Here is a 12,871-nt window from a genome sequence, read left to right as displayed (position 1 = left end):
GACCCTAGGACATGATAGTATGGTGCCAGTCTTTTTTTCACAATCACGGAGACGGTCTGCCGTCTTGCAGATGGTTCAGGGGGACTGCAGTAGTGGGCTGGCTGCTGATTAGCTCAATGCATTAAAAGAGCTCTTTTGTTGTTAATTGTGTGCTTGGGGACTGGTCAGTCTGCAGCTGCTCCAGGCCTCTTTATCATATTCTGTGAGGGGTTAAATTATGAGAAAAGAGAGGGCCAAATCCGGCTTTCTTTTGTCCCATTAGCTGGCAGGATTAGATTTTGCGTTGAAGGTGTATTAGATCTCATGGCTGGCCTCTCTTTTTGACGTTCTTGAAACTCTTGCTTAGTTTAAAAGATGGTAATTCAATGAAGGTCTGTTAAAGCTTTGCTGATTACATCTGTTCTTCAGCAATGGTGTTGAATCAGTACTAGACTACTGTTTACCAGCTGTGGCTGATGCAATTTGCTCACTTTCTAGAAATGTCATTACAGCATTTTGGTCTTAGCAGCGCATTTTACTTTAGTCTCTATAAGAAATCGCAGAATCTTGCCATAAGTTTAGTTGCAACCAAAAGTGCATGAATAACTTAAAATTAATCAACTGTAGACTGTAGAGGAGTGATACCTTCTAAACCTTTCAGTTTTACTTTTGTTACACCTAAACAAGTTTAATATAGTGATTAATGTCATTTATATTTTATTAGACACTTTTTATTAACAGAAATCGCTGTTGTTGTTTTTTTTTGTTGTTGTTTTTTTTTATATTAACATTTTATGTACATGTAACTCAATTCAGATCTGCAATAAATATTTACATTTTTAATCAAATGTTTGGTGCTGATCTGGGTTAAAAGGTTCAAATTTCTTATTAGTATCCAAGTGGTACACCACCAAAGACTTTGCTGCATGTTGCCACTGGTTGGCCGCTATTAGGTGTTCCTAGTTGTTGTCGAGCTAGTAATGTTTATAATCATTCCACCGTCCTCAATCCTATTGGTAGTCACTGTATTAGGTAGCTCTGCATTTGTATAAAGTTGTAAGTCTTTAGTGGTGTGAATGTGTGAGTTTGGAGTTTCAGATCATTTGTTCAATTCAATGTATGGTTTGTTGATGTCATCTCAATCCTCTGTGACTTCTGCTAAATGCTGCTTTCAAAGCAGTACACTTTCTTTCCATGTGTCTGGTATATTTTTAACTGTTCAATCAGCGTTATTGTTTGCACAGCAGTCTCAAAGAGCCTGTGGCTTATGTGAAGAAACTCATACTCACTAATGTTTTTAGAGATGCATATTAAGGCCCTAGTTGAACTCTGCCTGCAACACAAGGCCAGTAGTTCAGATTTTTACTTGCTGTTAGGGCTTAGTGGTTTCTTCAAAGATTGAGATCTCTGTAACTCTACAGCTCCTGGATCAATTTTTGTTGCCATTGAACCTGTTTGCTTTGTGTTAACAACTCAATTCCCTAAGCATTAAGCTACTGCCACCACATATATGCATAATTAGTAAGGGTCAGACACAGCCTGAAGTGGAGATGGCTTAATTAGGGCTGGAGTAATTGTCACTTAGCTAACCTGAGTCTCAGATACCTGAGCGTGTGCCATGTTGCTGTTCCTCAGGCAGATTGACCTGAATGAAGTAATGGTAATGTAATAGCTCTGCCATCCTCGTTAAGTTCCTGGACTTTAGAGGCCTGGATGAGCTAATAGAGCTGTTGGAAAATGTAATGGGACGAGTCACGGGTCAGCGTTAGAACAGATCTGCCCTACATTCCTCTTTCACGCTGAAGCATGAGACGTCGTCAGGCTTAAATAAAATCGTACTTCTTTCTCTCTCTCTCTCTCTCTGACTCCATTTGGTCTCAAACCACATGAAAGATGATGCTGATGTTCATGTCACTGGATTGGATCTCACAAACCGAGCCAGGAGACACACAATTTACGTGTCAATTACAGTTAGTGTCTGGTTATAGGATAAGGGCAAGGCATAACCGCATGCACGCCAACATTCAAAAGTGATATGCCCCTACTTGTGGGTATCCAAGGTGAGATCTCAGGAAGCTTATGTAGATAAGAGGCACAGCAGTCACGTTTAATGTGGGTTGAAGCCAATGTTTACTTTGCTCTAAGTGATTTTTACTGATCGTTACTGTTTCACGGTATTGGAACAGGGAATGGCTCGTGTAGCCTTAAACGTTAGCTATATATTCATCATTAATTAGCAGTGCTTTAGCTTATAGATGTCTTTATATTCATCTCCTTTATTTTGAAAGTATGTAGTTTTTCATGTCCCTAGTAGTGACATGTATTCGTTAACTTCATTGTGCTTGTTTTTCACAACCTTTGGCCTCATGCCGAAGTATGTGTACTTACCTTTTCAGGGCCAGTAAGAACATGGTGGATGAATGGAGATGCTATTGAAATAACTTTTAACTAGACCAAAGAGTTACCTGTGCCTCTTAACGTGCGTTTATCTTAGAAGGCTTATGAGAACTACTAAGACACGGATGTGTAATCATTACTCATTTCCACTAATTCCACTTTCATTTATTTTGTTTTGTTCATATAAGTATTGTGACACCATTTATAAAACCGTATGTATTGATGGTTAAACAATGCACTGCTCTTACAATGTTGTGTAGCTTCAACAAATCATGTTAAAGGCCTATTGAATAACAAATGTTGAAGGATGTTCATTGAAAGTGTACAAAACAAGTGACAACCCTAACGTCACATGATTTAATTTATTTATTGTCCATTGGTTTGTGGGTTAATTCATAGCATGAGAGATCATGCACACTGTAGTTTGAATTGGAATGTCTCATTAGTCCTGAGTTTCATAAAATGAGGCCAGATATAGTTTTAGAATTTGTTTTTTTTATTATTTCTAATCAAAAAATCTTTCATATATATTTTTTTTGGATTTGTCATTTGTTTTTATTTATTAAGCTAAGATTTATTTATTTATTAAATTTACTAAATTTATTAAACAAACAAACGTTAGTCCTGAGACTGGTTAGAATAGTAGATTTGCAGCATCACACACTACAAATAACTTTGTTTTTTTTTTGTTTTTTTGACGTCCATTTGAAACCACAGAGAGAACCTCATGTTCTTCCTCTCAGTATTTCACTTCTGCATTGTTCAAATTAAGACATGTACACACCCATGCGGTCATCACAGCCACATGTTTTGCAGAATGTTTTTGCAGACTTGCACCTGTAGCACTTGTTCCCTGTGCAGCCGCTGCAGTCAGGATTCACTGGCCTTTAATTCAGAGTCAAACATGACACACAACGTTCTGTCATCAGTCTGGTGTGGATGTGCGCTAGCTCCACTTAGTGGACAAAACAACTGAGAAAGGCATGTTGAGGTATTGCTTTTGTGATGTTGCCTTAAATAGAAGGATATTGTTAATTAATGAGCTGAGTGTTTCAGGTAAAAGGACTCGTGTTCCTCAATGAAATAGACCCATCTCAGAGTAACATGCTATTATTGCCCGTTTTAGATGGGAATGCTGTCATCTGTGGAATTTTCCTTTTGTAAACATTCCAGATCACACATTTGTCACAATATTCAGCAGGGTGTAGTCACCAGCCAGCGCATATTTGTGCTCACACTGACGCGAGAATGTGTCCTAGTGTAATTTTTGAGCAAACACTCATTTTGGTGCTAGGTTTGTGTACATTCAGTCAAAGATGTAACCATGGTTAGGTCTAGAATGGAGTACTTATTCAATACTGTGCAGTATAAACTATATGCTGCTTTATTTTTTAACACTATTTTTTTAGTGAAACTCTATTTCATTATTTCAGAATACATTTTACAAACATTACTACATTACTAGATTTGTATGTCAGCCTCGTCAATCAAATAAGTCAGGAAGCATGTTAAAAATTGTGACTGATATAACTTCTGGTCAATCCAGCACACTGGAAATGGAAGATATAGTCAATTACAATTCATTCTCGGATACTGTGTTCTACTCTAAGCTTTGTTGTGAATCAAGTGTTGGCAAATTTAGTAGGACACCTAGGTATTCTATGCTTCCTGAAAGTTTGCATACTATGAACAATGTACAAAAGGAGTGTGCTATTCCAAACTTAGTCCATATGCTCACATTGGCATGGTGTGGGGGGGAGGGGTTATAAAGAATTGGGGGTTAATAGTTCACCTAATAATGAAAAATGTCATCATTTACTCACCATCATGTCACTCCCTATATGACCTGTATGACTGACTCCTGTTGGGTATCATTTGAATTTTAGATTCCGATTCTTATTGATTCCTGTTTTCGATTCCAATAAGGTAAAAAAAAAAAAAAAAAAAAAAAAAAAGTCGTCAAAATCAAACTTTTTGTGTGTATTTTTGCAAAACATTCTTTTGCAGCTGAATACCATGAACAAAAAAATCAGCAGACTGAAGAACATTAACACAAGGATCCTTTGCCTATAGTTTTAACAAATATACCACAGTAAAAACTAGATATAAATGTTAAAAATTCTTAAAGAAAAGTAAACAGTCAGTAATAAAATAAGAACAAATATATTAGCAATAGCACAAATAAATACAACTGAACAAGTTTTTCTTTTTCTTTTGTTCTTTTGATTAACATTGACAGACGGCAGCAGGTTTATTAGGGTGCTGTCACTTTAAGACCAAATGCACGGATCCAATACAGTATATTGTTACGCATGCTTTTTCTTTCTTAACTGTTTGCTATATCTTAAGACAAACCGACTGTTTACGAGTATATTTTGACATCATTTTGTGTGTATTTGTCAGTTCAAGTGCAAGAAGACGAGAAAGAGAACTCAGTTTGTGAGGCGGCTATTTGTGCGAGTGCTTTGGATGTGTGCGCTGTACAGAAGTGTGTGTGAATGCTAAATGGAGTTCTCTTTTGCGTTGTCTTGTGCTTAAATAGTTTACAATCACATTAAAATGCATACTTGTGCACAATTGATAAGTGGAATCGAAATGCGCGTCTTGTCCACAGTTCTTGGAAATTTGGGACCGGTTCTCAATACCCAACCCTAGACCCTATTAACTTGCATTTGTATGGACAAAAAAAACACAGAAAAAATTCTCAAAATCTTTTTACATTACACAGAAGACAGTAAGTCATACAGGTTTGGAAGGGTGAGTAAATGATGACAGTTTTCTTAAGTTGACTATCCATTTTAGGGTTGGCTTGATTACCACAATTTTGGCTTTGGTAAGATACCACAATCTAATACTGTAGTATCAATATTAAATCTATAACATAGGGTCTGAATTTCAGCTCAGGATCGCAAGTATTGCGCATAATTCTACTCATTCCCACAGGCTCTGCATTTATAATGTGAGAAATTACCGCAAACATTTATTAGTCAATTAATCAACACAGATCATCACATCAGTAATTTGAAAGCTTTTTGTAAGAAGTTATAGGCTTGTTCGAGATGCATCGGCGCTGTGCAGAACGATCGGCGTATTCAAAAGCACAAGGAGTCGTATGCTCTCCAGTTGCCTGCGCAGCGCCAATCGGCCTGCGCAGCGCCGATGCATCTCGAACAAGCGTAATTTCACAAACCGCATGAGTGAATCAGCAGTGCCATATCTCTCCTCTCTCTATCTCTTAAAATTAGCAAACAGCTTCTGACTTCAAATGACATTGCACTATAAGCAGGCTGTGCGCTGCGATACAACATTTTCGCTCATGTTTGGGACAGCTGACGGAAATGTCACTTGCCCACGTCTTTTTAAGCCTTGTCAATTTAAACGTAAGCGAATTATTATTATTATTATTATTATTATTATTATTAATAAAAATAATAATAATAATATTTTTATTTATTTATTATTTATTTATTTATTTATTTTTTATATCATTCAGTAGTACTCGCATGCTCTTTGAGAGACTGTTTTCTTTGTGTTCATAACCACAGCGTGCACATAAAGCCGCCTCTCAAAGAGCTTGCACATTCTAAATTGAGTTCCTTTTCACAGCTTATTGTGCTTAAGCAGTCAAATACACACACATTTGTCAATGCCCATCTTGGTGAGGGTTTATGTAAATACAGTCGGTTATGTCTTAAGTGAACATAAACGGTTGAAAAAGAAAATGCATGAGCTGGAGCTTTCGTGTTATTTAAACAATATGTACGTGCTTTGATCAGTGTTAAATATAAAAAAATAAATAAGTCTAAATTAGATAGTTTGAATGATGCACTCACCTGTCGATCTCTTAACTCCGTGTACAAGTGTGGATGGGCAAGCAACGGATGCTTGGCAAGGTTTAATGGGTTGCGTCCTGAGGCAAGCGTGCAGACTGGTGTGGAAAGGCCTGTTTTAAAAGTAAAGTAATTCAAAATTTTACTACTTCTGCCTATTTTAATAATTTTTTTTGGGTGTGTTGAGTGAGATTCACCTGCTTTATCCATTTTGTTCCTCTATGTTGTCACATTTGACGGTTTCGCGCAGCACACTGCCACCTAGCGGTGAATTTCAGAACAGCAGCGTATCAAGTAAAGAAATGAGCGTAATCATATTGTACCATTTTAAATAAAATATATACCGATATTTTCCCAGTACTAGTATACCGTGCAACCGTAATCCATTTAAATAAAAATTCAAGTATCTACCATCGAGAAACCCATATTGATCTACTACTATTTTTATTAAGCCAAAATGTCTATGGTGGTTACGGCTCTGTGTTAAGTTATGTCCAGTAAATGTCCATTGTCCGTGTGTTTATGATTGCCACTCTCAGAGGTGTTAAATGTAGGCCTTTAGAATGTATGTTGTGAATTTGAGCTATAATGGAGAGAGAAAGTGATGGTAGTACTAGTTCTCATGGATAAACGGTTTGGTTTGGCAAGCGAGATTTATTTGACGCTTAAATAGTGCATATAATCACTGCCATAATGACATTTTAGCTACACAGACATATACATGATGTGAAATTCTGTATGAGTGCTTAGAAGAAGTCATGTGAGAATCTGCCTGTGTTTATTTTTGTCTCATTTTTTTTTTTTCCTACATATCAAGTAGCTTAAACTCAGATCATATCTAACTCAATGTCAAACATACCAGGCTTTCAAGTAGCTGTTTTTTTATCTTCTTTTTGCACATGAACACACTATGTGTATGAAGTATATAAGTGTTTCATGTGCAGAAAAAAAATCTAATGAGAGGCAGTGGAGTTCTGCTATTGAAATCAATTTAGCGCTAATGTTATTGAATGATGTGGCATGTAGAGCTGCAGTAGAGGGTTTATTTGTATTTATATGAGACAGCGGTGCCTGTGCTTTCCCCTCCTGTGTGTGTGAATACAGATGTATTGTTTGGAGGCAATTGAGGTCAAGCATTATGTGCATGGTGGGATTTTTGTGTATCGTGGTTATGTTGCCCTCGGGGAGAGAAGCCCTTTATAGGCTATGAGCACACATTCATTTTTGAGCACCAACCAACTCGTCATTTGTATGAAGAGCTGTGCGTATCATTCAGGGGCCATCGATTGGAGCCTTTCAATTGGCACTTAAATGAAAACTTGCAATGTTTATGAATAACCCATCTGCAAATTGATGGTCTGCCAAAATGATTAATAGGCTAGGGATTGATTGCCTGTTGCATAAAACAATTAGTCTGGCATTACTCTCAACAGGTTTCTCACCAGAACAGACACTCAATATTTATCAACACAGCACAGCGGGGAGCTCAGCCTGAGTGGCTCTCTTGAGATGGTACAGAGAACATACCCACTAGATGTAGTTTTGCTCCATCTTCTAATGCCCCATCTGCATCTAATATACACTATCCCCCAACAGATCACTCCGTCTCTTGCTGACAAGCCTTTTGGGAGAGAATCGAGCTGAATTGCTCGCTTGTTTACTCTCAAGTTCTACCGGTTTCTCTTCTCGGGAGACTCGTGTGTTTTTGCGAGCGTGTGATGCTGAATCTAAGGACTCGGGCTTGAATGGGCTTATACAACCCGTGCAGAGATTTAGACACAACTGTTTGGAGATGTGAGGGTGTGGTGGCAGACTTTCCCGTCAGATTCCATGTAACCTTTTTCTGATCTCCACTACACAAGTCCTGCATGCCACAGGCTTTCGTGGGAGGAAAGATACAGTCTTATCTCGAGAGCTATTCACTGAGCCTGTTCGGTTCCCTCTAATCTTCTTTTGGCATCAGCAACTTGCGTTACCCTCGTTCAGAGGGCACTGGCTACACCTCTCGCAGTTGTATAACATCCCATTGCCAATATTTACACAGGCTCAGTGTTGTGTATCACAGCGCTTGGTGATACGGCAAGGCGGTGTGTGTGGTGACGTGCACAATTCAGGACACATCCTGCTGGGCATCCTTTATCCTTCATCAGAAGTACCAGATTTATTGCATGTATATGTTGGTTGTATTGGCTGCTGCCTTTTTGAAGGCTTTTACACAATGTAATCTTTACAGTTGTCAAATGCAGTACGTATCCTAAATTCAAAGGAGGCATTTCGATTTAATTTCCTGTTGTTTGTGGTATCATGTCTCATGGATTCTGCATCTGGGTTAGCATCTGATCTCCAGAGATCTTGGATACCTAACCACTGCACTATTTAGTGCCAGAATGTAGGGTTGTCACAATAACATTTCAGAAAACAATATCCCTATTAACTATATTATGCTCACATAGGCTGCATTTATTTGATCAAAAGTACAGTAAAAACGGTAATATTGTGAAATATTGCAATTTAAAATAACTTTGTTTTAATATATTTGAAAATATAATTATTCCTGTGATGGCAAAGCTGAATTTTCAGCAGCCATTACTCCAGTTTAAAGCGTCACATGATCCTTCGGAAATCATTGAAATGTTTTATAACATTATAAATGTCTTTACACATTGTCAATTTAATGCATGCTTGCTGAAAAGAAGAAAAAAAAAATTACTTACACCAAACTTTTGAACGGTAGTATATCTTTAAGTCTTAAAGTAATAAAGTGATATTAAGAGCAATGACTAGTTTTCTTTTTGATGTTAATATTATTTAATTTTACATTTGATTTGATTTCATTTTAACAATGTAATTAACAGTGTCACCACTATTAGGTTGCATTTGCACTGCAATGCCAAAATCAACAGCCGCCTGTCAGTCAGACAGCACTCAATACTGCAGAAAGACTTTATTTTAGTATTGGTACTTGGTACTGAAGTATGTCAGACATCCCTAGGATGTACTTCACAATGTGCATTTTCGTTTGGCAGAGTGATCTGAGATTGATTTTGACTCATGTTGGTATCCAGCCTCTGCCAGAAGCTGCTTTATATCTGGCACTGTGTATCTGTCCTCCATAATCACATGCTTAATAACTAGCCGACTCCCTGGGTTTGTAACCACCTGTCTAGCTTGACACTCGATATTCAAACAAAGCTAATCAAAACACCTGCCAAATCTTTTATCTTCCAATCTGTACTCATTTTCTATGCCACTCATGTGCCTTGTTTAATAATAGTTGTACTGTGTTACAAATCTTGGATCTTGGTATGTGTGTGTACATAAAATATGATTTAAGGCACCGCACTGCTTAAGCTGTTCACATTAGGGCTGTCTCAATATTGTAATACCACGATACTGACAAATACAAGCAACCACCGCAACTATGATGTTTTTCTTCTTTCTTCTCTTTTTTCATAAGGCAATGCTCTTCTTGTTTTATACTTCGTGCATGTGTATTGAATGTTAGTAATAATAACGAGCGAAGAATTATTTTTACTTAAGACATGTACAAATGATTTGTACAGAGGCTCTGTAGATTTGCACTAAACAAGCCTTAACAGAGAGAGAGAGAGAGAGAGAGAGAGAGAGAGAGAGAGGGGGCGAGAGAGAGATCGACCGAGCGCGTGCGTTTACCTGCGTCTGTCCTTCGTCAGGTTAAGTCATATATTTGTGGAAAAAGAAAAAAAAAAAGTTTGCCATGTCCGAAGATTAAAACGAAATCTTGTCATAGCATCCTGTCAACTTTTAAGAGTATTTCTCATGAATGCCGTCAGTGAATCAATGCCATTGGTCTCAATGAAATGAAGCATCAGCTTCAGTGTTAACATGGCAATGCGTTGCTGATTGGTTGAGCCTTCTAAAGTGGTGCTCAAAGTTAAAATAATTTCAATACCTTGTTTCATTAATGAATGCATCAGCATTTTAAATGTATTAGTTGAATGAATGGTTTAATGACTCACTCAACGACAGTCCCTTGCTGCCACCTAGTGGTGTAACAGTGTAACCTGCACTGACTGACAGCTTGTCTAGAAGACGCTGAGATATCAGGAGTTTTAGAAAGCCTCCCGCCCAGTCAGATTTGAGAATTGGAACTAACAGTTCTACACGCAACAGTAGCCCAACAAGCTTATTGTCAGGTTTATGTTCTCTTATGTGGACCCTTATTTTGACACTTCTGTTTCCTTTAGTTCCTGTTTCCCCACTCTGTTTAGTTTGTTTTATTGGTTACTGATTATGTCCTTTTTTTTTTTTTTTTTTTTTTTTTTTTTTTTTTTTGTATAGTTATGTATTAGTTTCACATGTCTAGCTTACTTTCCTGTGTTCTACCCATTTATATAGCCCTGTGTTTTAGTTGTTCTTGGTCAGCTCTCGCTTTGTGCATTGTGTGGTTTGCGTTATTCTCCTGCGTATTCATTCTGAGTGTTTGGATTGTTAATAAAGCCTTATAATAAAGCCTTTTGTTTTTGAATCTCTTTCGTCTTCATGTCTGCTGACCACATTTTAAAACTTATTTATATAGTAAAAAATAAAAAATAAATAAAAAAAAATACAAGATGGCGACCATATCGTGATATTGAGCCATTCAAAATCACCACAAGAGAAACTCCTTCACCGCGACAGCCCTAGCTCACATTATGTGTAGGGGGTTTAGCTTGAGTACATCTTTAGTGTTTTATCTTGTCAAATATGTAGACTTTGTAAACCATACTACTTCGTGTGTTTTTATCTAAGAGGAATTTAAAGAATGTTAGTCGTTTTATTCAAATTAAAAAAGTTACATCAATTAAAAACATGCTCTTTTTTTTTTTTTTTTCCTCTAGCCACGTGCTGACCCCATACCCATATGCAGCTTCTGTTTGGGCACAAAGGAGTCCAATCGAGACAAGAGGCCAGAGGAGCTGCTGTCCTGTGCTGACTGTGGGAGCAGCGGTAAGACCAGTGTTTGAACTCTCAGACTGAGCTGTGCCTATATATGGACAGTGCATCATCTGAAAGTCTGTGCCAAATGGCCAAAAGCAAGCTATCATTTAACTAAGAATTTTATTTGTTGATGTGTGACTCAGGGTGCTTCTCAATCAGCTCCCTAGTTTAGTAGTCAGGGTACTGATCAGGGAGGCGGCCATTTTAAGGCCTGTCTCTATTGCAGAATTCTTCCAGCGCACCAAAACGTTTGCGCCTTAAAAAGTCCCACAATGCACAGTGAAAACCAGGGAGCATCAATGCTCACTGTGTTCCCTTAACTGAAGTTAAGAAGAGCAAAACAAATTACGTGAACCAACTCACTACACGTAATGACACACAATTGATGTTTTTTAAAAATACAAACCATTACTTAAAGCTGCAGTCCGTAAGTTTTGTCTTTGTCGCCCTCTCTGTTCGAAACCTACAATTGCAGTTATTTGCAGAATTATCTTTACGTGGGTTGTGCATCGGGCACAGCTCCTCAGTGCGGATGAATCTCATGTTTTGAGGAGAATGTGTGACTGTCAGTCACTGCACCGGTGGAAACTTTACAGGTACTTCAAAATCACAGATTGTAGTCTTGGAAGTATGACCACAATAAGAATTTTCACCAGAGAATGTCATCTAAAAAAGTAACAAATCTGCAGGGCTCCAGACTGCGAATAAATGGTCGCGATCAAAATTTGTTAGCTGGCGCAACCACCATAACGTTGCCCAACATCAAATGGCAAACATAATGAAAGCAGAATGAAACTGCGCAACTCATTTGTGCTTCACGGACCATTTATCAGTTTGGGCCAATGTCAGTGCAGCGCGAGCCGCAAGATACTCATGAGCTGGTCTTGATAACACGACATCGTTTACTGCACAGCGCTGGGAGATTCAGTAAAGAAAGCATTTGAATTAGCCACAGAATTAATAACATCACTGCGAGATGTAGTGAGAAGCATTCAAATTCGGCGCAGAGTTCTCCATTATTAACCGTAGATATAAGATCAAACAGCACTGACGTGGAAACCAGGAGAAACATTGTTATAGAGGGCTTTCAGTCCACAAATGAACAACATTCCCCATAAATTTAATGTAGTAACACAAACTGTAACCATGGAGTTTTGGCAGGAATAGCTTTCAAGTACTTCACACATCTTTTTCCAGCACTTCAAAACTCTAATATTATCAACTTTAAATGTTATTTTTAATGTCATGACCAAAACATTATTTGTTCATCCTTCATAGATTACCCCCATTTATAAAACTAAAAGTTTCAACATGTAGGAAAAATAAAAAAAGACATTAAATTACCATTGTAACCAGTAGGTGGCTGCCATTTCCACTCCACTAATATATATTTTCAATCGTTTTGCTTTTGAATTATTTAGACATTATGAATGATAATGCTGCCCTCAAATGTTAATCTGGAGCCTTGCAAACTTAAAATAAAACTGCACATTATAATTTCTGTAAGTTAAGTCTATTTATTACCATTTGTTAATAATACAGTTAAAATAGGGAAAAATGTGGATAAATGCGCTGCAGGTCGATTTAAGGTGTGCTCCTAAATTTTCTGCTTGTGCTCCTAAAAATTTTCAGTAAGGGGCTACAGTGCTCCTAGTAAAAAAAAAAAAAAAAAAAAAAGTTAGTCTGGAGCTCTGAATCTGCCACTT

The 12,871-nt window shown here is 37.6% G+C and overlaps 1 protein-coding gene across 6 annotated transcripts in view; it reads left to right on the top strand.

Annotated features, from left to right (window-relative positions):
- kat6b (K(lysine) acetyltransferase 6B) overlaps positions 1 to 12,871 on the top strand; it is a 40,553-nt gene that overhangs the window by 9,321 nt on the left and 18,361 nt on the right. For all 6 annotated transcript variants that reach the window (XM_051916408.1, XM_051916404.1, XM_051916409.1 and 3 more), the window contains exon 3: positions 11,066 to 11,174. In XM_051916408.1, coding sequence (XP_051772368.1) covers positions 11,066 to 11,174 — 109 coding nt within the window. The remainder of the gene's footprint in view (positions 1 to 11,065; positions 11,175 to 12,871) is intronic.

The sequence above is a fragment of the Ctenopharyngodon idella genome, chromosome 13 (genome assembly GCF_019924925.1).
Source record: "Ctenopharyngodon idella isolate HZGC_01 chromosome 13, HZGC01, whole genome shotgun sequence".
In the NCBI taxonomy this organism is placed as follows: Eukaryota; Metazoa; Chordata; class Actinopteri; order Cypriniformes; family Xenocyprididae; genus Ctenopharyngodon; species Ctenopharyngodon idella.
Note: the sequence above shows the minus strand (reverse complement) of the source record. Positions and strands in the feature narration are given on the sequence as shown.